At 40.0% G+C, this 25,406-nt stretch overlaps 1 protein-coding gene across 1 annotated transcript; it reads left to right on the top strand.

The window, feature by feature from the left end:
- Positions 1 to 3,714: 3,714 nt before the first annotated feature.
- AMBN (ameloblastin) lies at positions 3,715 to 25,107 on the top strand. Its single transcript, XM_073613865.1, has 9 exons — positions 3,715 to 3,768; positions 6,249 to 6,299; positions 11,148 to 11,195; positions 15,552 to 15,665; positions 16,840 to 17,091; positions 20,685 to 20,774; positions 21,068 to 21,112; positions 21,969 to 22,013; positions 23,511 to 25,107. Exons 1-9 carry the CDS (start codon positions 3,715 to 3,717, stop codon positions 24,039 to 24,041), a joined length of 1,230 nt encoding a protein of 409 aa, XP_073469966.1. The 3' UTR covers positions 24,042 to 25,107.
- The last annotated feature ends 299 nt before the right edge of the window (positions 25,108 to 25,406 follow it).

The following is a 25,406-nucleotide window of genomic DNA, read 5'->3' as shown; positions in this document are numbered from 1 at the left end:
CTTTCATATTGATTACTCCATATTCTGACCCTACCATCTGAATGTCGCAGCTGAAATCGATACTCATCAGACCAGGAAACGTTTTTCCAATCTTCTATTGTCCAATTTTGGTGAGCCTGTTCAAATTGTAGCCTCAGTTTCCTGTTCTTAGCTGACAAGAGTCGCACCCAGTGAGGTCTTCTGCTGCTGTAGCCCATATGCTTAAAGGTTCAAAGTAGTGTGCATTCAAAGATGGTATTCTGTATACCCTGGTGGTAATGAGTGATTTTTTTGAGTTACTGTTGCCATTCTTTCATCTCGAACCAGTCTCCCATTCTCCTCTGACCTCTAACATCAACAAAGCATTTTCATCCACACAACTGCCATTCACCGGATATTTTCTCTTTTTCAGACCATTCTCTGTAAACCGTTGAGATGGTTATGTGTGAAAATCCCAGTAGATCAGCAGTTTTTGAAATACTCCGACCAGCCCATCTAGCACAACAACCATGCCACGTTCAAAGTCACTTAAGTCCCCATTCTTCCCCATTCTGATGCTCAATTGGAACTTTAGCAAGTCGTCTTTACCATGTCTAGATGCTTAAATGCATTGAGTTGCTGTTATGTGATTGGCTGATTAGCAATTTGAGTTACCAAGCAATTGAACAAGTGTAAGTCTAATTTTTTACCTTTAATAAATGGTCAGTTGATTGCTGAACTTAGATGGCGCTGCTCTTTTCTCTCACTGTTGTTTGCTCTGTATGGGCAAAGCACAGATTCACTTTAACACTTAAGTTTTCTATTGACTTTTTTCAATTCCTTTTTTGAGTGGAGTCACTTGTGTAAACCAGTAGCAAAATATTTCATCTTAGGATGAGAAATTGATGTAAAACAAACTATGCTTGTTTAATTCAAACCCTAATTTGGGTCCCTCTATGCTTCTGTTATAAACTGCTATGAAAGTAATATTTCTCCTTTTGTAGTCACAAAATAAAATAAAGGATCAAGCAGCTTCAGAACACATAGAATGTAGGATCCCACATGTATCTGAGAACCTATGGGTACATTGCGTGTGGGTATAATCTCCATTAAGGCACAATTCACATGAAGTTTATATGTTCCACCTATGTTTATGTGAATCTCTATCCACAGCACAAAATCATACTGTTATGTCGTGTACACACGAGCGGAATGTCCGACAAAAAAAGTCAAACGGGAGCTTTTCATCGTATATTCCGATCTTGTGTATGCCCCATCGGACTTTTTACGTCAAAAATTCTGACGGACCTAGAAAGAGAACATTATAAAAAAAGGGGAAAATGGCGCAAGGTATCAACCAAACATAAAAAGAAAAATTATAAAAATAATAATGTCCGAAATATCCAGAATGTCCAAAATAATAATAATTGTGGGCAAATAGGTGTTAACAGTATAGGGCTATAACTGTAAAGTCCCAAGAGTAACAAAAAGTATGGATAAGGATGATACTAAGCACCAGCGGTTGCTCTCTTGAGAGTAGAAGCAAAACTCTGGAAGGCAATGTGGAGATAAAAGACAGATTGGCGCACCTTGTCTTTTATCTAGAAAGAGAACATGTTCTAAATTTTTCCGACGGAACCAATTACTATCGGGAAAACCGATCGTCTGTATGCTGTTCCGATGTACCAAAAACGATGCATGCTCTGAAGCAAGTACGAGACGGAAGCTATTGCCTACTGGCTAACTTCCATTTTCTAGTTGTGTCGTACGTGTTGTACGTCACCGCATTCTGGATGGTCAGAATTTGGTGTGACCATGTGTATGCAAGACCGCTTGAGCGGAATTCCATCGGAACTCCGTCGGAAAAACCTTCAGAGTTTATTCCGACGGGAAAACCGGTCGTGTGTACAGGGCATTAGGTTAAAGTCCAACTCCAGGATGTTAGCAATCCGCTCCCCCCAACTAACTACTGCTATGAAAAACAATAAAACTATCCAAATGTTCACTTTACTGATCTGAACCAGGGACAGATTGAGATCCTCCTGTCTCTTATTCTGTTTACTTCATGGGGTCCTTCTTTGGGTGTCCACATCACTGTCTGCATGAAGTGGACACCTTCTATTAGTCAAGGGAACATTTCCAGTGGCTAGGTCCTCTCTCATACGCTCCAGGGGCAGGAGAACTAACGGGAGCGGTTAGATGACCAGTGTCCAAGAAATGTCTTGTCCCCAGGGCAGGAAATTAACTTGGCTCAGAGGAAACTTTGAACCATTACACTACAGGATGGTTTAGGAGAAGATGTTTGGAATCAAGACAGAAGTAAGATGCAGTAATGTATGCACAAAGCACTGTTGAAATTAGATTTTTGCATGGAATTGGGCTTTAACTAGTGGCTGATCAAACTGGCCCTAATGTGTATGAGTGTGATTGTATGAATGTGGAAGGGACATTAGATATTAGGCTGCTTCAGCTCCAGAGCTGATCTAAATGGAGTTACAACTAGTGTTTTTATTTCTGCTATAAATAATAATGCTTTAGGGCTACACTATAGGTATCACTAAGGCAAGGTTGCTGCCCATAATGTAGAGAGGTCAGAATGAGTAATATAACTCTCAAAATATCTGTGAGACTTGTCTACATGGCTGACGGGTAGGTTGAGATTGTAGTTTTATTTCTGTATTATTCTGTCATAATTGCCATGGCCTACAGTACTATAAAATAAAAATGGTCAAAACATGAAGAAAATTGAGCAACCTTACCAAAATTTAGATATGCCCTGTATATTTTGAGGTTCTGTGACAAGAATTTGTGACATATTTCATTCCTAAGGGACAAAAATGATTACTGTTGCTGTTCTCATAACAAATACAGTACATGTCCCCTGGCACATCATTCTGCAGTCTGACTATGGGGATATTTATTCTTTTACAGCACTTTTTTCTTGCGCCATGGTGGCATAGCCACATTTTCACAGCACCTTCAGCAGTCAGTAGAAATCCATGTGTTTAACCACAGCTTGGTCATGGCTTTTTATGAGAACTGAAGTATTACATCTGTGTGCACACTGACTAACATTACTGTCTGTGCAATCCAAGCACATTTGGCTACATTAATTACAAGATCCACACCACTCTTATTTCAGGAGGCTGTTCACCTTCTTGTAGCGTTTGTTGTGAAAATACAGATTATAGGGGATGTCAGCCTGAAACTTTACTGTGCAATTAAGTGTAATAAGGTTGTGTGAAATGCTTTGTAGACAATAAAAATCCCTCAACTAATTACACAAGGGATACATTCTTTTTCTTTCACCTGATTGGCTGTTTTTTTATTTAAATGTGGTTTAAATTGTAGTTCAAAAAGGGTTTGGATAATGTTTTATTACCATTAAACAGACCTTTTATCTGCTATTGAAGAAGTCAGAGAGACTGCAAGGTAGGTTTTGGTTTACATTTCCACATGCATAGTTCATGCATGTTTGTTACTCTTACAAAACCTTGCTAGCTCGGTAAAGCCTTCCAAAGCACATGTGTCCAAATGTAGGGATTTCTAATATTAACAGTAATAGCTCATCTTTTAGAAATGATATGACAGTATCCCTTTTTTAGATTAGATTTTGATACAGGAAATTACTTTTAATAATGTCAGCACAGTGTCAGTTAGTTTACCTTAAACATTTGTGATGTCACATTGGAGATTCTTAAAATACTTAAACATAATTAGAAACTCTGTTTTCTTAAGCAGTTCCTGCTCTGAAAGATGGAGAAACTGGCATTGGTTTTATGTATGCTGGGCTCTGTTCTCTCCTATCCAGTAAGTACTTAACATTTCCTTTTTTAATGTTTCTGTTGATGGTATAGGATCATGTTTAAAAAAAAAAAACATTTTAAAATGGCAATGCACAAACACATGGAATATTTGCTTCATGTATTCAGTAAACCAAAGCAGGCACAATGGTCTCAGTGGTTTGTAAAGTGGCATTTGATTAGCTTCATATGGCGTGGGGAAAGAGTTAAAACCTTTGTAAAGTTGTTATTGCTATATGTGCCACCAATCACCACCCTTACTTTCTGTTATCAACAAAAACAGGAAGTGAAGGAAAAACTTTAACATGAAGAGGTTTTCAATCACTTCCTGTCACAGTGAGCATCTGTTACCAAGACAGAATGTGAGGTGCAATCTCCCAAAAAGGTAAACAAACACCAGTAAAATACCAACATTGCTCTAGTCTAGGCCTTTATCACTACATTTAAAATAGAAAAAAAAAGTTTACATAATTTTTTATTTATGGTATCTGCAATGCCAGCATAGCAGACGTGCAAGTTACTACGTATGAATAGAACGTATGAATTTATATATTTTTTTAAATGTCCACAATACCTTCACATAACAAAAAGCACTTCCTGTTACATTTTCTGAGCCCACGTATAAGTAGAACAAGCTACAATCTTAACCACTTCAATACAGGGCATTTTCACCCCCTTCCTGCCCAGACCAGTTTTTAGTTTTCAGCGCTATCGCACTTTGAATGACAATTGCGCGGTCATACAACACTGTACCCAAATGACATTTTTATGTTTTTTTCCCACAAAAAGACCTTTCTTTTGGTGGTATTTGATCACATCTGCGGTTTTTATTTTTTGCGCTATAAACAAAAGAGTAACAATTTTGAAAAAAACACAATATTTTTTACTTTTTGCTATAATAAATATCCCTTTTTTTTTTTTTTTTTATCAATTTTTTTCCGCAGTTTAGGCCAATATGTATTCTTCTACATATTTTTGGTAAAAAAAATTGCAATAAGCGTATATTGATTGGTTTGCGCAAAAGTTATAACGTCTACAAAATGCGTAGTTATGCCATTTTTTTTTTCACTAGTAATGGCGGCGATCTGCAATTTTTTTTCATGACTGTGACATTGCAACGGATGTATCAGACACTTTTGACACATTTTTGGGACCATTCACATTTATACAGCGATCAGTGCTGTAAAAATGCACTGATTACTGTGTAAATGTGACTGTCAGGGAAGGGGTTAACACTAGGGGGTGATCAAGGGGTTAATTATGTTTCCTAGGGAGTGATTCTAACTGTAGGGGGCGGGGACTCACAAGGGGAGGACCGATCAGTGCTCCTCTGTACTGGGAACACACCATCGGTCTCCTCTCACCTGACAGGACGTGGATCTGTGTGTTTTTATACACACAGATCCACTGTCCTGCTGTGTTCACAGGCAATCGCAGGTGCCCGGCGGACATTGCGGCCGTCAGGCACGCACAGCGGGTTCCGAGCAATGCGGCGCCCCCTAGACGGCCGGGAAGCCCAGGACGTCATATGACGTCTGCCCAGGATGGGAGATCCCTCCTGCGGACGTCATATTACTATAGCCGGGTAATGAAGTGGTTAATAGGGCCCACTTGAAGTTATTCTTTATGAGTAGGATGATATAACTGAACCTGACATCTTTGAACATGCATGAAAGAACACCCAAGTACACCTTCTAGTTGCAATGTACCTATCTACAAAACATCTTTATTATTTATATCTATAACAATATCGGTTTTCAAAATAAGTAATGAATTTATGAGTTTTTAGAGACCAGCAGTGATAAGGTTAGCTTGGTAAAGCTAGATGTAGGGTTACTTGTGTAATCGTGTGGGGTTTTTTTTTTTTTGCCTTCCTCTGGATCAGCTGTGGGTATAGGATTTTGTGTGTGTTTGTGTATGTGTGTGTGTGTGTGTATATATATATATATATATATATACACACACACACATATATATATATATACACACACACACACATATATATGTAATTTCCTTCTATTGGTTGAACAAGAAACAAGATGGATTTGTGTCTTTTTTCAGCCAGTCTAACCATGTAATGGAGAAGGGAGTATAGAAGAAGTATTTCATGTCATTATGTCATTTTTAGTGTGCTGTACTTTGATAATCTGGTTTCATCTGGAGATATGGTTTTCCTCTACTGGCTTTCTGTTTATCAAATAGTACAATGCCACCATCAATTAGCTTTATAATAGCTGGAGCAGTTAAATGGCACAAATAATCAGGAGGCATGCACCAATATCCACTCCTTTATGTGCCTTTATTCGACTGGAGCAGTTGGATGAAGCTGGGAATTCTGGTGGGGATATATATCTATTGGAGCCCCAAAGCCCAAGACAGCATGTGATACAAATTTCCTGTAGCCCTGCAAAACATAAATATCAGTTCAGGGAGGCATTGTCCATTAGAAAGTAAAAGGTGTATCAACTGTGTTATTCATTTATCTAGGTGAGTCCTCAAGTAGGAGGGACACATGGAATGGCCAGTATGAGCCTTGAGGTAAATCAATACATTTTTATAGTGTATAGTGTTTTACAAGCATACATACAATCTAATGTCTATGTCTCAGTCAGTGCCCCAGAGGAGCATACAATCTAATGTCTATACCACAGTCATTACTCCAATGAAGCTTACTGACACTGCAATATGGCAGTCAATGCCTCAGACAGCCTAGTTCATTCAGTGCCCTAGAGTAGCTTACTTACAATCCAATGTCTACTCCAAAGTCAATGCCCCTAAGGATCTTACTTACAACCTACTGTCTATGTCACAGTCTCTACCCCAGAGGAGCTTTCCTTCAATCTAATGTATATTCCACGGTCACTGCCCTTGGAGACCCTACTTACAATTTAATGTCTTTATCACAGTCTCTGCCCCAGAGGAGCTTACTTACAATCTATTATCTACTCCATAGTCAGTGTCCCTGAGGATCCTCACTTATAAGAAGAAGACCCCACTTACAATGTAATGTCTATATCACAGTCTCTGCCCCAGAGGAACTTATTTTCAGTCTAATGCCGCGTACACACGATCGGAAATTCGGCCAGCAAAAGACCAATGAGAGCTTTTGGTCGGAAAATGCGACCGTGTGTATGCTCCATCGGACTTTTGCTGGCGGAATTCCCTCCAGCAAAAGATTGAGAGCAGGTTCTCAATTTTTCGGTCGGAAAAAGTACCCATCCAAAAATGCGATCGCCTATACAAATTCCGACACGCAAAATTCCTACGCATGCTCGGAAACAATTTGACGCATGCTCGGAAGCATTGAACTTCATTTTCTCGGTTCGTCATAGTGTTGTACGTCACCGCGTTCTTGATGGTCGAAAGTTCCGAGAAATTTTGTGTGACCGTGTGTATGCAAGGCAAGCCTGAGCGGAATTCCATCGGAAGAACCATCCAAGTTTTTTTCCGATGGAAAATCCACTTGTGTGTACGCGGCATAATGCTTATCCCACAGTTACTGTTCCAAAGATATGTGAAAAGGATGCAGCGCTAAAGTCATATATAATCACTGTCACGGAATGTCCCACACTCCGCTTGAGTGCTTCCATCAGTATACCGCTTCCTAAGTTCTGGAACACGAGTCCAATGGATCTGGCTATAGGAACCCCCAAGAACTAGACAACACCAGTCTTGGAGTACATCAGGACTAACTCTTTATTTGAGATCTCACACACATTTATACAGCAGGCTGACTCAAAGCTAACCTAATTAACATGAGCTAATTTACTAAAAAATTTACCCAGACCAGATGACAGACTTGTGGGCACCGAGCTTCACACAGTAGTATAAACACAATAGCTGGAGCTAATTACAATTAACAATACAAACAACAATCTCCACCCCTCCTCAGCCTAGTCATCAACAGTTCGTCTCCTAGCCAGTCCTGGAGGCTAACGTGGTCAGCTCACTCAATTAACAGGTTGAGTTCAGAATCAACCAAACCAATAATATTCTCTACATACATCCTGGGAGATATTGTGGACAAATATTACTGTCCCATTTTAAGTAGTCCGAGATATATTTTCTCACTCACCCTGTGCCAGGATAGCACAGGGTGACTTAGACATAAGATGTATACGGGGAGCTGAAACAAGGACATCCCCTACTTTCCAAGGGATTCTGAGTTCCACGGGCCCTCCCGTCACAATCACAACAAAGGAATAATGAAAAAACTCTCATCAGAAAAAACTAAGGCAGATACCATATAAAATATATATATAAAAAAACGAAATTGTATAAAAGTCAGACTGAGAAAAAGTAATGGTGAAAAAACTTTCATCCAGAAAGACTAAGGCGGATACCGCACAAAGAAAAAATGTGATGTGCAAATAAAAATGACCACATAAAATTGGTTAATATGTGATAAACCAACTTAAATAAAGCGATAACAGATACACAAATCAATAATAAAAATTACAAAAAAAAATATATATATATATATAAATGTGAAACCCTATATCAGAAGTAATCAGTGAAAAAGTAGATAAGAAAAAAGTCCATAAAAAGGTGAGGATAATAGTCCAGAGGTAGGTGTATGAAACCGAATCCTAGTTCCAGGATAATAGCACACCCAATGTGAGAATAGAGGCTCCTTACCAGCTGCATGTGACCACCGTAGGTGGCCTCACCAAGCACAGGGAATGATAAGGTCTCCCAGGAACCTATAGCGGCATCTGTAAAGGCAGCTGGGTCCGTGGCACGGCCAAAGGTGTCGCTTTAGAGAGACATTAAGGTGTGCATGCCAGGGAATAGGCGAATCGTGCGGCAACTCTGCTGACTGAGTGCTGAATCAGTCAGCACTCAGTCAGCAGAGTTGCCGCACGATTCACCTGTTCTCCGGCATGCCTACCTTAATGTCTCTCTAAAGCTACACCTTTGGTCGTGCCACGGACCCAGCTGCCTTTACAGATCCCAGTCAGCGCTCAGTCAGCAGAGTTGCCGCACGATTCACCTGTTCTCCGGCAAGCCCACCTTAAAGAGGAGCTCCACCTTAAACAAAAAATATTAAAAGCCAGCAGCTACAAATACTGCAGCTGCTGACTTTTAATAAATGGACACTTATCTGTCCCAGGGTCCAGCGATGTCGGCAGCCGAAGCCGATCGATCACTCGTCTCTCGGCTGCCCCCACCGCCATCCTCGGTCAGGGAATCAGGAAGTGAAGCATTGCGGCTTCACTGCCCGGTTCCCTACTGCGCATGTGCGAGTCCCGCTGCGCGTCTACACTGGTCCCCGTTGTGTTGTGGGAACTGTGTGTTTCCCACAACACAACGGGGGGGGCGGGCATTTGCGGCTAGCTGCGGCTAGCTATTCCCGGAAGTGGGTGCAGATACCTGTATTATACAGGTATCTGCACCCACCTCCTCCCTGAAAGGTGCCAATTGAGGCACCAGAGGGGGGGAAGAATCCGATGAGCGGAAGTTCCACTTTAGGGTGGAACTCCGCTTTAATATCTCTCTAAATCGACACCTTTGGCCGTGCCACGGACCAGCTGCCTTTACAGATGTCAGTCAGCGCTCAGTCAGCAGAGTTGCCGCACGATTCACCTGTTCTCCGGCACGCCCACCTTAATGTCTCTCTAAAGCGACACCTTTGGCCGTGCCACGGACCCAGCTGCCTTTACAGATGCCGCTATAGGTTCCTGGGAGACCTTATCATTCCCTGTGCTTGGTGAGGCCACCTACAGTGGTCACTTGCAGCTAGTAAGGAGCCTCTATTCTCACATTGGGTGTGCTATTATCCTGGAACTAGGATTCGGTTTCATACACCTACGTCTGGACTATTATCCTCACCTTTTTATGGACTTTTTTTCTTATCTACTTTTTCACTGATTACTTCTGAGATGGGATTTCACATTTATATATAATTTTTTTTTTGTCATTTTTATTATTGATTTGTGTATCTGTTATCGCTTTATTTAAGTTGGTTTATCACATATTAACCAATTTTATGTGGTCATTTTTACTTGCACATCACATTTTTTCTTTGTGCGTTATCCGCCTTAGTCTTTCTGGATGAAAGTTTTTTCACCATTACTTTTTCTCAGTCTGACTTTTATATATTTTCGTTTTTTTATATATATATATTTTATATGGTATCTGCCTTAGTTTTTTCTGATGAGAGTTTTTTTATTATTCCTTTGTTGTGATTATATATGACTTTAGTGCTGCATCCTTTTCACATATGTACTGGAGTTTTGTAGTAGACTTTTTGGTGCTGGCTGCTTTATTTTCTTTTTCATTATTTTCTTTTTCAATATTTACTTTTTAATTTAATTTTGAGCGCAGCGTTAACCTTTGTGTTTTTTTAACTGTTCCAAAGATGCTTTTGTAACAATCTAAAGTATGTACTGCAATCTCTGCTCTGCACGAGCTTATATAAAGCCCATATATTATTGTCAGTGACCCAGAAGAGCTTACATTCTAATGCAGGGGTCTCCAAACTTTCTAAACAAAGTGCCAGTTGACTATCCTTCAGAGTTTAGGGGGGTCCGGACTGCGGCTAGTCGGAATAGAAAATGCGCCAGCATCAGTGGAAGTAATAATGCCCCATTGTTGGTATCAGTGGAAGGAATAGTGCCCCTATTGTTGATATCAGTGGACAGAATAGCACCCCATCATTTGTATCTGTGAGAGGAATATTGCTCCACCACTGGTGTCAATGGAAGGAATGGTGCCCCATCATTAGTGTCAGTTGTTGATGGACTAGTGCTCCAAGGGCCGGATAGAGGCAAGCAAAGGGCCACATCTGGCCCCAGGGCCGCAGTTTGGAGACCACTGTTCTAAAGTCTATACTACATCGATAGGCAAATACATTTTAAGGATGATTTTCGGGTAGAAACCTTTTCACAAATACAGTACATAATGATTAAACCATGGGGGGACAAAATCAGGAAAACCAATGGGGAGCACATACAAACACCATACTGATATTGTGTAGTTGTGAATCAAGCCCTGCAAGTCGAAAGTGCTAAACACTGTGACACCCTAACAAAATGCAATAATTCTCCATAGTGATAGCCACGTGTCAGCATGCAGAAAGGGATTATCTACTAAACCATTGGTTCTCCAGACCTGTGTTGCACCAAGGACCACGTAGCTCCATGTGCTGCAGCAATCCACAAAGGATTCTTCTTAGTAAAAGATAAACTTCCTTCAAACTTTATTTTTTTTAAACATTTTTGATGAATGTGATCATTTTTTACAACCTGGAAAAAGCGATAACATCTTAGTAACTAGGCAGAATAAAGCACATATACATCAAACATATTTTCATGTAATAGTATTTTGATGTACCTGCTATTTAAAAGTCATAGTAATATTTTTTGTCTTTTTTTTGTTATTAAGACAATGCAACAGCTACAGGCCGCCAATAAACTTACTGCTCTGCCTCAGGTAAGAATTTACATATACACAAATTGGGTATTTACCACAAAATGACTACAGGTAGAGCTCTACAATCTGCTGAACGAAAATTGCAGCTTTCTGTGCTTTATATAGAATATTATTTGATCCAACAATCACACAGCTAAATGAGTCATAAGAGGGGCACACACCTGTCTACTGTTCATATGGCACTATGTGGAGTAACAATTAGACAAATACAATCCACAAGTAGGCAGACACCGCTGATCTTTCTTATTAGATTGTTTTGCAAACACAACATCATGGAAGCACCCTGTATTAAATGAATCGCAGCAGGAGTGATAGCCACGGACGTTCAGTCAGGGGAGGCAGGTGAGGCACCAGCCATGAACATAAAGAAACACAATCAAGCTTCAAGGGTCGCAGCTCGGGGACCTGGGATCACAGACCCCAAATTTGTGGGGTAGGTAGCCGAAACCTTACCCCACCACAAATTTGGTGCTCCTCCCACCTATGGTTCCAGAGATACGGGGCTCCTTGAGCAGCCTGTCAGAGCTACATACAGAGTGGCCAGTTTAAATACAAGCTTGCACATGCTGTTTGCAGCAGAATGAGAGGATAGGCTCACAGTGCCTCTCACTTCTTGTCAGATGCACTGAGCTCAATGGACAGCTTGGAGCCTTGGACCAATGGTAAAGCACCATTAGAACAAGCTGTCCAATAAAAATGCTGCAGTGGAGGCTCTCCTCTCACTGCAGTGTCATAGAAGGGGGTATGTGTCTAAAAGACAAATGCTCCCTTCCAGCCCAGCCCTCTTAACTACAAGGAAAAAACATGGATTTATGGGTATAAGATGTACCCATAATCTCATGTTTTTCTCACACAGTTAAGAGGGAGAATGAGAATCTTCTGCTTCTGTTGAAAAGGTACTGTTTTAATCAAGCTAAACCATATATTATTATGCTATATGGTATAACATAATAATTTATTTTTTATCTATTTACTGTGAAATTACTGGTTTGAAGTTATAACATCAAACTACAGTAATTTGTCCGTTAAGCCACCTGCTTGAGTACAGTTTTTGAAAATATAGTAAATTACCTTAAAAACAATATATAATAATTATTTGTATATTACTTTCTTATGATAATTAACCACTTGCCACCCAGGCCAATTCCGACACTTCTCTCCTAGATGTAAATATCATATTTTTTTGCTAGAAAATTACTCAGAACCCCCAAACATTATATATATTGTTTTAGAAGACACCTTAGGGAATAAAATGGTGGTTGTTGCAACTTTTTATGTTACACGGTATTTGCGCAGCAATTTTTCAAACACTTTTTTTTTTGGAGAAAAACAGTTTAATGGAATAAAAAAACACTAAAGTTAGCACAATTTTTTTGTATAATGTGAAATATGATGTTATGCCGAGTAAATAATCTCCATAGGCGATGCTCTAAATTTTACAGGTTACATGTTTAGGGCCAGTTCACACCATAGAAACGCAGTCCGGATGTGTTCCAGATGCTTTTTCTGCATGCTTGTTTTTGACTCAGTTTTGATGCGTTCCAGTGCATTTTTTATGCATTTTTTGTGCACTTCTATGCAGTCCAGTGCATTTTTTCCTCCTCTTTTTTTCTTAACCTTACATAAGGACATATGTGTTTCAGTGCGTTTTTGGTGTGTTGAGGTGCATTCTTGATGCGTTTTACACCATTCCAGTACAGTCCAGTGCAGGAAAAATGCAGCATGTTCTTTTTTTTCTGGAACTGGAAAGCCCTGGAACTGCAAGCACTGATGTGAACTATGCCATTGAAAACCATATAGCCTCAACATTTGCGGACTTGTCAACACTCTGTCAAAACTTTATGCTATAGTGACCAGGTGGGCTTTGTCCCAGGTCGACAGGCCGGTGACAATGTCCGCAAAGTGGTCCACCTCATACACCTCCTATATCAGTGGAAAATTCCTGGGTTCCTACTCCCTTTGGACCTCTACAAAGCCTTCAATTCCTTGTCATGGGAATATTTGCGCTTTGTACTGTCTCGTTGGGGGTTTGGAGAGGCCATCTTAGTCTGGATCCAGGCCCTATACTCGATCCCCTCTGCTTCAGTGAAATATTCAGGGTTCTTCTCGTCCCTGTTTCCCATTTTCCAGGGCACGAGGCAGGCTTACCCCGTCTCCAGCTCTCTTCATCCTGGCGCTGGAACCTTTGGCAATGGCCAACCCGAATATCTGCGGAATCCCTTATGCAGGCATTGAGTATAAGCTTAACCTCTTCACAGATGACGCCCTATTGACCTTGACCAATCCTCTCATCACACTCCCCAATCTGCAGCAGGCCCTTTCCCGATTCTTATCAATCTTGGGCTTATGTATTAATCTCAATCCAACAAAACAGTCGCCTTTAATGTGACCTTGGCCCCTGACCTGGTCACTCAGCTATAGTCCCATTTCTCTTTCCAATGGACGTCCTCCCACATTGATTACCTTGGAATTCGGCTGACCTCCTCATACTCCTCTTTATTTGCCTATAATTATTACCCATTGCTATGCTCTATATCTTCCCTTATGCAGTCTTGGCAATTCCAGCACTTATCATAAATAGGTCATATTAATTCAGTGAAAATGACCATCTTGCCCAAACTTTTATATTACTTTCGCACTCTATCTGTGCGAGTTCCATCGCATTTTCTCCGGTTGTTCCAAAACAGAATCTTACAATTTATTTGGGCAGATAAATGCCCCAGGATCTCCAGACGCAACCATTTTGACACACAGGCTACAGGGGGGCCTGGGGGTTCCCAATATCACCAAAAACTACCTGGCTGCCCAGATCACCCAATTATCCCTGCTTCATGCTACATTTGATACTCCTTTGTGGGTTCTCTTGGAACTACCCAACTGTGTTCCCATCGCCATGCCAACCCTCCTCTGGCTACCCCATAACCTTCGCCCATCAACTTTCAGTTCCTTCATGCATCATAGCATACAAGTCTGGGACTCCGTGTGGTAGTCCGCTTGCCTCATGTCACCCTTTCTGCCCTTGCTCCCAATCACTAATAATCCTCTCTTTCCCCCCCTGGTCTGGACCAACCACGGGCAATCTCTTGGTGGGTCGCTAATGGGTTCTCACATGTTTGACACTTCCTGACCACCAGATCACTTCCCACGTGTGCTTCGCTTCGGGAGACCCATGATGTACCAGAAGAGTAGCTCTTCCACTACTTCAGCATGGGCTCACCTCGCTGCGCAGAACTGCTACGTACCCGTTCTAGTAAACTGCATTTGAACATGTTTGCCCGGGATCCCTCATGTCGGCCCTCTATGCTTCTCTAAATAATCGTTCATCTCATAAGTCTCTCACTTATGTAGCTCTTAGAGTTATAGAGGAAGTCTAATGCTAGAATTATTGCTCTTGCTCTAACGTTCGCGGCCTATGTAACCTGTGTGTATCTGGCTCTGATACTAGCCAGTGCCTCAACAGCCACTGACCTCACCGCACGTCCTGGGTGTAAGCACTCTAAGGTGCTATGCTCAGTGTCTCAGCAATGTATCCACAGGCCTGAGATTTGGCATGTGGGAAGTAAGCCAAAATGTCAGCTCTTTTGCTGGCTTCTAGGGAACTCTGAAGGTTGTCATATAAAACTAAAGTGGGCCATAAATGGAGCAATTTTCTTTCCTGCAGCCACTGGAGTGGGGGATTAGCCGCTGGCAAAACACAGTGATCGTTGCTAGCTGCTATAACAGCCACTAACAATATTCACATGTAAAATCCAACAGGCTGGTTGTACCCAAGTTGATTAAAATCCAACAGGCTGGTTGTACCCAAGTTGATTGATCGATCAACTTGGGTACATTCAGCATGCCCATACATGGTTCCTGCTGAACCAGCCATCCTAAAGGTCTAAGGCTGGGTTCACACATCCAGGTTTCCCCGCATCCAATTCGTATGTCAGGAGATTGCAACCAGCTCTCTTTGGAGCCAGTTCACACATCTCCGGAGCGATTTGCACAGGAGTCCTGTGCATCTTTTGGTCCATTTCAGGTCCGAATTCAGCTAAAAATTTAGGCTGAAATCAAACCTGAAACGGTCAATGGGTACGCACTGGATCACTGCTGGGACTGACTCCATGCTGTGGTGTGAACCCAGCCTAATATTATCACTGCTAATCATACCCACACTTCAGCGGCAATGTTCATTTATCCTGTGTAATGTCTCCACAGGTTTGTCAAAAACTAACTAACGAACTATAAAATATTTTTTTCTTAGAAAGAAACTCTTGTTTAAGCTCAGATTTACATAATTCTATGTAATAGATTCATATGCTGCTTTGAATTGCAATGCCTGAATGAACATTTTGTAACTGATTTTAATTTCAGCTTTCAAGATTTGGTTATAACGATCCCTATTCTACTTTGTGGCTACATGGGCTTTTACCGCCACATATGTATCCTTGGTTACATCAACGGTCACAAATGCCAGACAATCAGCAGGTAATGGCATCCAGGCATTTTGTCTAAAATTATTATTATAATTAGCATATAGGATTTATATCGCGCCAACAGTTTATGCAGTGCTTTACGACATTAGGGCAGACAGTACAATTACAATATAATTTAATATAGTAGGAATTAGAGGGCCCTGCTTGTTAGAGCTTATGTGCTGCTGTGCAAATTATTTAGTGGTCTATTCATTTTTAATATATAGCACATATAGAAAATACACATAAATATTGTTAAGTATGAGTATAGAATCTGCCACTCAGGATCTCATATATGAGTAATGGTAAACAACTTACCCCTACCACCATCACCACACTCACTTTGAGCCACAACCCAGCCTCTCACTAACATTTACATTTTGTTTTCCTTGCACACTTCTCCTATAGTTTGAAACAGTTGTGCTTTTTCAATTAAACAATGCAAGGAGCAAACCATGCAGTACAGCAGAGATCAGTATCCATAGCAAGTATTCAGAATCCATCTTGTTCTTATTTGGCTTTAGATTACTGCACCATGCTACTTGTATTATTAATTGAATTTGCAACATGTTAAAGTGGATGTAAACCCACCACTCATGATTCTCAACTATTGCCATCTTTCTTATGTATATATGTATACATGCCTCCTGCATGTATCCCTACCTTTTAAAAATCACCCCGTTCTGCACACCAAGCCCTGCTAATCTCTGAACTCAATGGGCGGGTCTATGCTCCAGAGATAAGTGGGTGGAGTCGTGATGTCACTAGACTCCCCGCCCACCTCTATACTCCCCTTTGGCCAGGCAGCGTCTCAAAGAAAGCAGAGCGCGCTCACGGCCCCCTGTGACTCCTGCACATGTGCTACACAACACAGGCTGTAGTAATAGCTGTGAGACGCTAAGAGAGATGACACTGGGAAAGTACACTGAATGTCTCTCTCATGCTAGTGCAGGAGGTAAGGAAATGAGCTGTTACTCACAGCAAGGAGGAAGAAGGACTGGTATGTCTCTGTCTGTCTGTTTTTATCTCACTGAAAGAAGATAAGAGGATTGCTCAGAGCTGGATTAACTTTTTGTGGCAAGACTGGGCACAGATGACATGAAATCATATGCTGTACCAGGTACAAGCCTTAATTAAAAAGAAATTGGGGGGTTTACATCCCTTTTAAGTTATTCTTTTTTTTGCAGTTTGAATATGCCTTGCCCATACATCCTCCACCATTGCCAGGGATGCCATCTGTAGGTCAACCAGCTAAACCTGGACAGGATGGACAGACGGTTCCCCAACAATCAACAGCTACATCAGCAAAGGCAGATCAGCTCATGCACCAACCTATACTGCCACTAGGGTATCCAAATATACAGCAAGCAGATCCAACTCTGATTCCCCCAAAGGGTGGTCCAGCTGATGGTCAAATCCAAACGGTAGCATTGTTTATGGTAATCATTACCCTGGCTTAGGTTTAATATATTTTATTATGTAATTATACTTATGTGCATTATTTATAGCATCTCAAAAATATATTGATTACTATATAGAAGAAACTTAGAAAAATGCATTGCTTTGGTTGGGGTGGCATTTTCCTGGATCAGTTTTAAAAAAGTATTTGATTCGTTTAGGATCCATCTTTTTTAGGCCTCTTGCACACGGTACTGATGTTTGAGCATCTGCTTTTTGGATGTAATTTCAGGCGTTTGTTTTGTGTGAATTCGTGCATATTTATGCAAGAATTTGCATGTTTGCGCATTTGCGGGGCACAATACATTCCTAGGGAAAATTAATATGTATTCTCATATGGGTGTATTTGCATGTACCGCTGCAAAATAGTGACCGGGAACGCAGATTTTTGAATTTTTTTTTTACTTAAGAATATGCAGCACTTGTTTATTGCTTTTTCAAGCTCTAGTGTGCAAGAGGCCTTAGGTGGGTTTACATATACAGTGGGGACGGAAAGTATGCAGACTCCCTTAAATTTTTCACTCTTTGTTATATTGCAGCCATTTGCTAAAATCATTTAAGTAAATTTTTTTCCTCATTAATGTATACACAGCACCCCATATTGATAGAAAAACACAGAATTGTTGACATTTAACACCTGAGTTAGATATATGAGTTTCACAGCAAGGGGTCTGAATACCATGTGATATTTCAGTTTTTCTTTTTTAATAAATCTGCAAAAATGTCAAGAATTCTGTGTTTTTCTGTCAATATGGGGTGTTGTGTGTAATGGCTGCAATATAACAAAGAGTGAAAAATTTAAGGGGGCCTGAATACTTTCTGTCCCCATTGTAACTTTTCCTATGAACACAATTAAAGCGGAGTTCCGCCTGGGTAAAGAAAAAAATAAAAGTACTGTAGCTGCTGACTTTTAATATAAGGACACTTACCTGTCCAGGGAGCCTGCGATGATGCATCCGAAGCCGACCCATCCCTCGACTTGGGGTGCAGGCGCCGGCATCCTTACTAAGGGAAACAGGAAGTGAAGCCTTGTGGCTTCACAGCCTGTTTCCTACTGCACATGCGCGAGTCGCGCTGCGCTTTCTGAATGGTTCCTGCTGTCTTCTGGGACCTGTGTGTCTCCCAGAAGGCAGCGGGGGGGAAGGAGGAGGGCCGGACATTGCGTAGTTCGCCGCACAAGGTTGCAATGATCTATCCTTGATTTGACAGGTATCCGCTGCCCCCAGAAAGGTGCCAAATGTGGCACCGGAGGGGGGGGGGGGGAATCCGATCTGCGGAAGTTCCATTTCTGGGTGGAACTTTAAGTAAACTAAACATCAGTGCTCATGATGCTGGATAACTATTTTAATCAGATACAGTATCTCACAAAAGTGAGTACATCCCTCACATTTTTGTAAATATTTTATTATATCTTTTCATGTGACAACACTGAACAAATTACACTTTGCTACAATGTAAAGTAGTGAGTGTACAGCTTGTATAACAGTGTAAATTTGCTGCCCCCTCAAAATAACTCAACACACAGCCATAATTGTCTAAACTGGTGGCAACAAAAGTGAGTACACCCCTAAGTGAAAAGTCCAAATTGGGCCCAATTAGCCATTTTCTCTCCCCGGTGTCATGTGACTCATTAGTGTTACAAGGTTTCAGGTGTGAATGGGGAGCAGGTGTGTCAAATTTGGTGTTATATTCAGTGTTATATCCAGAGGTTGTATGAGTGCTGCCAGCATTGCTGCAGAGGTTGAAGGGGTGGGGGGTCAGCCTGTCAGTGCTCAGACCATACGCCGCACACTGCATAAAATTGGTCTGCATGGCTGTCGTCCCAGAAGGAAGCCTCTTCTAAAGATGATGCACAAGAAAGCCCACAAACAGTATATTGAAAACAAGCAAACTAAGGACATGATGAGACCAAGATGAACTTATTTGGTTCGGATGGTGTCAATTGTGTGTGGCGGCAACCAGGTGAGGAGTACAAAGACAAGTGTGTCTTGCCTACAGTCAAGCATGGTGGTGAGAGTGTCATGGTCTGGGGCTGCATGAGTGCTGCTGGCACTGGGGAGCTACAGTTCATTGAGGTAACCATGAATGCCAACATGTACTGTGACATACTAAAGCAGAGCATGATCCCCTCCCTTCAGAGACTGGGCCGCAGGGCAGTATTCCAACATGATAATGATCCCAAAACACACCTCCAAGATGACCACTGCCTTGCTAAATAAGCTGAGGGTAAAGGCGATGGACTGGCCAAGCATGTCTCCAGACCTAAACCCTATTGAGCATCTGTGGGGCATCCTCAAATGGAAGGTGGATGAGCGCAAGGTCTCTAACATCCACCAGCTCAGTGATGTCCTCATGGAGAAGTAGAAGAGGACTCCAGTGGCAACCTGTGAAGCTTTGGTAAACTCCATGCCCATGAGGGTTAAGGCAGTGCTGGAAAATAATGGTGGCCACACAAAATATTGACACTTTGGGCCCAATTTGGACATTTTCACTTAGGGGTGTACTCACTTTTGTTGCCAGTGGTTTAGACATTAATGGCTGTGTGTTGAGTTAGCAAAATTGCACTGTTATACAAGCTGTACACTCACTAATTTATAATGTAGCAAAGTGTCATTTCTTCAGTGTTGTCACATGAAAAGATATAATAAAATATTTTTAAAAATGTGTAACTTTTGTGAGATACTGTATATAAGCAGATCCAATGGACCTATTCAGTAAAAAGACAGCAAGCAATGGACTGCTTAAATGTCTACTTTATCTATTAGATTCAATTTTCAGTTCTCCCAGTTGTAATAACCCAACAGCTGTATTGCCTGTATCATCTAATCCATAAGCTTGGTTGGCAGAAGCTCAGTGAAGCTCAAAGGAAGCCTGAGTTTTATGAAAATTTACATCACCAGTACCCACGTTACAAAATAACACATCCTATATCATTACAATGAACAGTCATCATTTGCACTGGATATAATGACATATTACCAGCAGGAAAAGTTGCAAGACAATTTACAGTTCTTATACTGAAGCTACATGCGCAGCTAAATGAGTGCTGGTGTGCTAGAAAAAAAAACATTGGTATTCTTAATTTTTTATCATTTACTATGTACTTAATACATAGAGGAACAGAAGTATGCTATGGATATTCACAAAGTAAGGTAAAATAAAATTGCCACCAAACCGAGCAATTCAAACTGAGTATACAATAAAAAATATATCAGTAAGATTACCTTCATTCAACACAACATGTCAAAATGATGAGTAAATCCAAAGATATAGGCTGTTGGAATAGAAAAAAAATCTTGTAACGCTTGGCCTTGCCACCTCTTCATTGATCATGCAATGTGATAGTTGGCTAACTGACCACTAGGCAGGTTTGGGAACACATATCCTGTTCTGTCTCTGGGAAAGTTCCTTCCAAAGTGGTACAATTGGCAATGTAAACTTCAAATGTATCACCATATCCTTTATCTTCAACTGTCTAATGATTTAGAAAAATGCAATGAGATGGGATGGGATGAGACTTATGAATTATTTACTGTGAACATTTGCTAATTTTTTTACTTAAAATTTCCTCCAGTACCAGACAATAATGAATAAGTTATTGCAACAAGGAGCCACAAACCCTTTACCAGACCCTGCAGGAGTTCCACCTATTCACCAACAGAATGTAAGTCTCTTAGTACTACATAAAATAGGTTCTGGAGAACGCAGGGTTAATAAAGTGTCTAAAAGAATTACTATAATATACTGGTTCATGCGATTACCGTGACAACCAATCATATGAATACATATAAAGCTACTGGCATAGCTATCACTGTGACCTTGCGAACACTCTGCATGGTCAAGGTGATCTGGATAACAGAAGTAAAATCCTTTGAAAACAGTGATAAAAAATACATTTTTATTTTGTGTAAAAGCTTATGTCTGATTTTTTCTAAAAACATTTTTTTTTTTTTTCAGCCATACCCAAATCTTTTCTTTATGAATTATGGGAGAGGACCTGGAGTAAGTAAAAGTGCCAAGGATATCTCCAATAAAAAATTTTTAAGAAAGATTTTTTAGTACATGCTTATAAAAGAACAGAACACCTAGTTCATCCTCCGAAAGGTCAAGGTTTCCATGATAAAAGAACACAGCCTTTGTTTCAGAGATGTTACCTGACATTTAGCAACAGCTATACGTGAGCCATCTAGATTTCCGGGGTAAAATACAGTTCACAGATAAACCATCACTCACAAAAGAAAATCCCAAAGCTAACAGGTGACCTCAAACAAACATTGTTTAACCCAGTTATTTCCTGCTTTTTGGGAGTTGTACAGCTTAGCTCATATTATGGAATAGTTGCAACAGATTATTTAGAGAGCATTCATACACGATAACAACTCTTTATAACTATATGTTAAACATTCTGAAAAATCAGCTGTGTTGCTTTTAGAAGGTGGCAAAAATGACACTAAAATCGTAGATGTTCTACAGCAGTGCCTGACTGTGAATAGAAATATTGACTGGGATACATATCGGAAAATATAAATTAAAAGGATATTAGGATTCAAATACAATGTCACAACCATTTAAATGTACAGGCTGCATGATCTGTGATGTCCTCCTGTCCCTGGTGCTATTTTAGAGCATAGTGAAACGTCAATCTTTCTGATGATGATTAGATTATTGTGGTGCTCTGACAGCCATCTTGGAACCCTGCCTCCCTTTGGAGCAACATATCACTGCTTTACTGCAGTTTTTTTGATTGAATTGGATGGACTTCCAACCAGATTAACTATGTAACTAAGTATGTAACTTGAACTTGCTGATAGTTATTAAATTTGAGAAAATGATTTATTAATTGTTACATATTTTACAGTTACCGCCAGCTAGGCTTGGAATGATGAGTTCAGAAGAAATGCAGGTACTAAAATAGAGTATTCATTGCTAATTGCTACATATGTTCATAGTAGTCAGATTTTTTTTGGAAGTCTTTGGTAAACCATACAAAAGACCATCCATAATACATAAAAAGTATAAAGCAGAATGTTCTTTCTATATTTGTTGAAAATTAGTAAAGCTTTAAAGGGAATCTACAGTATGTTTTGTGTATACATGTGTATGTTCTGTGCTAAAGTATAAATAATTATAGCAATAATAATAAATTGAGGGATGCTGTCAGAAAACAAACAGGTAGTGCATGACGTTCTTATTGGCAAGCCCAGCATGCTTTGCACATTGTGTTCACAGATGCAGCTCTAATAAATGTTTATTTTCAAAATAAAAATTTTGCACAAATAATGAAAAAACATAAACTGTCAGTTTCTAGGAAAAGGTAGGTCCTTGTAAGGTCCTTGTAAGAAAAATCTGTCATAAGAGACACATGTAGGGATGTGTTACTTATATCTCCTTCTGAAAATGATAGTTGCCTGGCTGTCCTGCTGCGGCTTTGGCTTCCATACTTACAGATAATGGGTTCTGACTTTTCTCTAAATTTCATTTGTTCTGGGGACTCAGAAGTACTAAATTCTGGATATAGCCAGGTAACTAGCATTTTGAGAAAGAAACTAGCAATGGCAGAGCCTATATTTCTGTTGTTGCAGGTATATGTTAGGCCTTCTCCAAATCTTCCAACCATGTCCAAATTATTCGTAAAATAATCATTTATGACTCTTTTCATTAGTCTAGTTTTTAATAAAGCACATAAATGCTAGAACTATGTTCTACGTCTCCATTGGGTAGATTTGATCTGAGACACAAGAGCATTTGACAGGAAATGTATGCAACGTAAAATTCCCATCTTTAAAACATTATAATGGCATCAGATGTTTCCATTTCCTCTACATTCCTGTTCAAGTAACAACTGTAACATTTTAGACTTTTCTCCCTTCATCTCATACCCCCCAAATATATCAATTTTAAGCCCTGCCCTTCATATAGTTAAAACCTTTCAAATTTTGCCCCAAGTGTTTGATCATATCAATGTTTAAGGCCTGCCTGATCAGATGATCTGAAAATAAATGTCATACCAAAAGAAGGGGGTTTATGGTTGCATTATATTGATACACATCAGACTTTTTTCTTTTTAGTATAGTTAAAAACCCTGTCAATTTTTCTTAGTTTTTTTTTTTTGTCTGTGTCCTATTGGGAAGATTTTCCTTTACTCCCTTCCACTTTTAAACAGCTGTCACTGAAATAAGTGTCCCAATGGAAGATCTCTTTTCAATTCTTGTTTTGGTGACATGGGTCACCAGGGCAAATAGAGAAAGTGAATCTCCCTAGTGAGGGCACAGGCAGCAATAAAAACCCGACAGAGGCATGTACTAATGGAGTTTTGTGTAATATGTATTTTTGAAGTAAAAGTGTACATCACATATTGAAAATGTTACCTACATAATACTATGAAAACTATGTATTATAGGGTGGTCCCGCTGGAGCTGCACATCCTTTGAGTTCCTTATTCCCAGGATTACTAGGAGTTGCACCTAGTTTTGGAGGCAAGCCACTGAACCCAGCCATGGCTGGAGACTTTACTTTAGAAGACGATTCTCCTGGAGCAGGTGTAAAATCAGCAGGTCGCGGAGCTGCACATATCCCAGCCGAAAATCCTCCAATAAATGGTGGTTTGAATCCTCTCAACCCTGGCCTAGATGGAATTCCACCAGGCCAAATTGACACCCTTCCATATCCCAACATCAATCTTCCTAATATGGCACTTAATCCATTAGGACAAAGCATGGGTCCATCATCTGTAACCCCAGCCAATGTCCCCAAACAAACACATGACACAGCTGCAGGATTTGCTCCATATCCCATGGATGAAACCTTAATCTTTGGCATCCAAAGAGAAAATCCTACTAATATGGACTTTGCCCATGGAAATAATGGTATAGATTCCCCTATTATGCATAATGATATCCATCTACAAAATCATTATTTCCAAGAACCTTGATGGGAAGTTAGGACTTCAAAGCTGTCAAAATACTAACATTTCACACAAGTGACATACAGCTTATCTACGTAGCTAACAGTGTAATGTGCACATTTATTCATTTTTTTAATTTTTTTTTCTGTAGTAGTAGTAATTAAAATGGTACATACGAAGTGTCAAAACAAGAGGTATATCCACTTAGAGGCAAGTAACGCAGCAGGACATGTAGAGCAAAAGAATATAGCAAAAATGGAAATTTTCTATTAAAGAATATCTAAACCCAAGAATCAAAATGTAATACATTGTAGATTACCAGTTCTTAGATGTGGTGGCTGCAATAGTTTTCTTTTTTTTCAGGCTAAGAACATTTTCAGCAAGTACAGGAATTACCTGTTGATTTTGCCAGTGTTCTTGTCACTTTCTGCAACCTGAAAAGACAGAAAAAAAATATTATCTTCTTTCCAAGCTATAGTCTCTAAGTCCCATCAACTCCATATAATGGAAATAGGAAGCGGAAGGAGTGTTTATGGTCCATATCAGGAGAGCATCCTAGGGTGCAAACCATGGTTTCCCCCCCATAGATACAGTGGACTGAGTAAGTTTAGCTGTCCTAGGAAAGGAAGTGTGTTACTCACATAATTACCAGGTAGTAATAAAGGGAAAAAGCCTTACAAGAGAGAGCAAAGAATTGGTAAGCTGCAATATGTTTGTTTTTGGATTTAGATATACTTTAAGGATAGCTAGTACACTACAATATAAATGTACATATCTTGGTGTGATGAGAGAGGTACAACTCAAGTTGCCTACTTGAAGCTTGGTGACACCAAAGGGAATTTGTAAGGAAAATTTCCCTTTCTGACCAGGTACTTCTATGTAGTAACATGATGGGGTTTAAATTCCACATCATTATTTGTAAAAAAAAAAAGGAGATCTATATTTTGTCAATGGTCACAATTTTTGTTGGAATACTTCTACTCTAAGCAGTAAGTGATGGAATTTCTCATACAAAACTATTATATATTATTGTTAAACTAGGTGATGCTATAAATAAAAAACTGTATTAAAAGTGTCACGCAAACAGGGGCTTCCAGGGGCATGAAAACATTAAACATGAAAATAATATTAATATACAATAAAAGTCTTGGTACTTTTTTACTGCACTAGAACCTACTTCATAATGGTGGGATGGGTCATATAAACAGGCCTTGAGCAGCAAGAAATCTTAAATAAACCTCAGCAAGGAAAAATAATAATACTTAATGGTGTCATTCCTCATTTATTTGTGTTTAAAAGATAATAACAGTAAACTATCAAAAACATGTAACCCTTTTCATCACAAACCTGCTTAAGGTAAATGCATGCACATTCAATTATTTAGCATTGCTT

Source organism: Aquarana catesbeiana, linkage group LG01 (assembly GCF_042186555.1).
Source record: "Aquarana catesbeiana isolate 2022-GZ linkage group LG01, ASM4218655v1, whole genome shotgun sequence".
Lineage (NCBI taxonomy): Eukaryota > Metazoa > Chordata > Amphibia > Anura > Ranidae > Aquarana > Aquarana catesbeiana.
The sequence above is the reverse complement of the archived record's forward strand: the minus strand, read 5'-3'. Positions and strand labels throughout refer to the sequence as shown.

Excerpts from the sequence above, each read along its gene's own strand:
- AMBN (XM_073613865.1), top strand. The coding sequence starts at position 3,715 with ATGGAGAAACTGGCATTGGTTTTATGTATGCTGGGCTCTGTTCTCTCC. Across the intron at positions 15,666-16,839 it reads AAATGCCAGACAATCAGCAG|TTTGAATATGCCTTGCCCAT; the intron begins GTAATGGCATCC and ends TTTTTTTTGCAG. Across the intron at positions 21,113-21,968 it reads ATTATGGGAGAGGACCTGGA|TTACCGCCAGCTAGGCTTGG; the intron begins GTAAGTAAAAGT and ends CATATTTTACAG.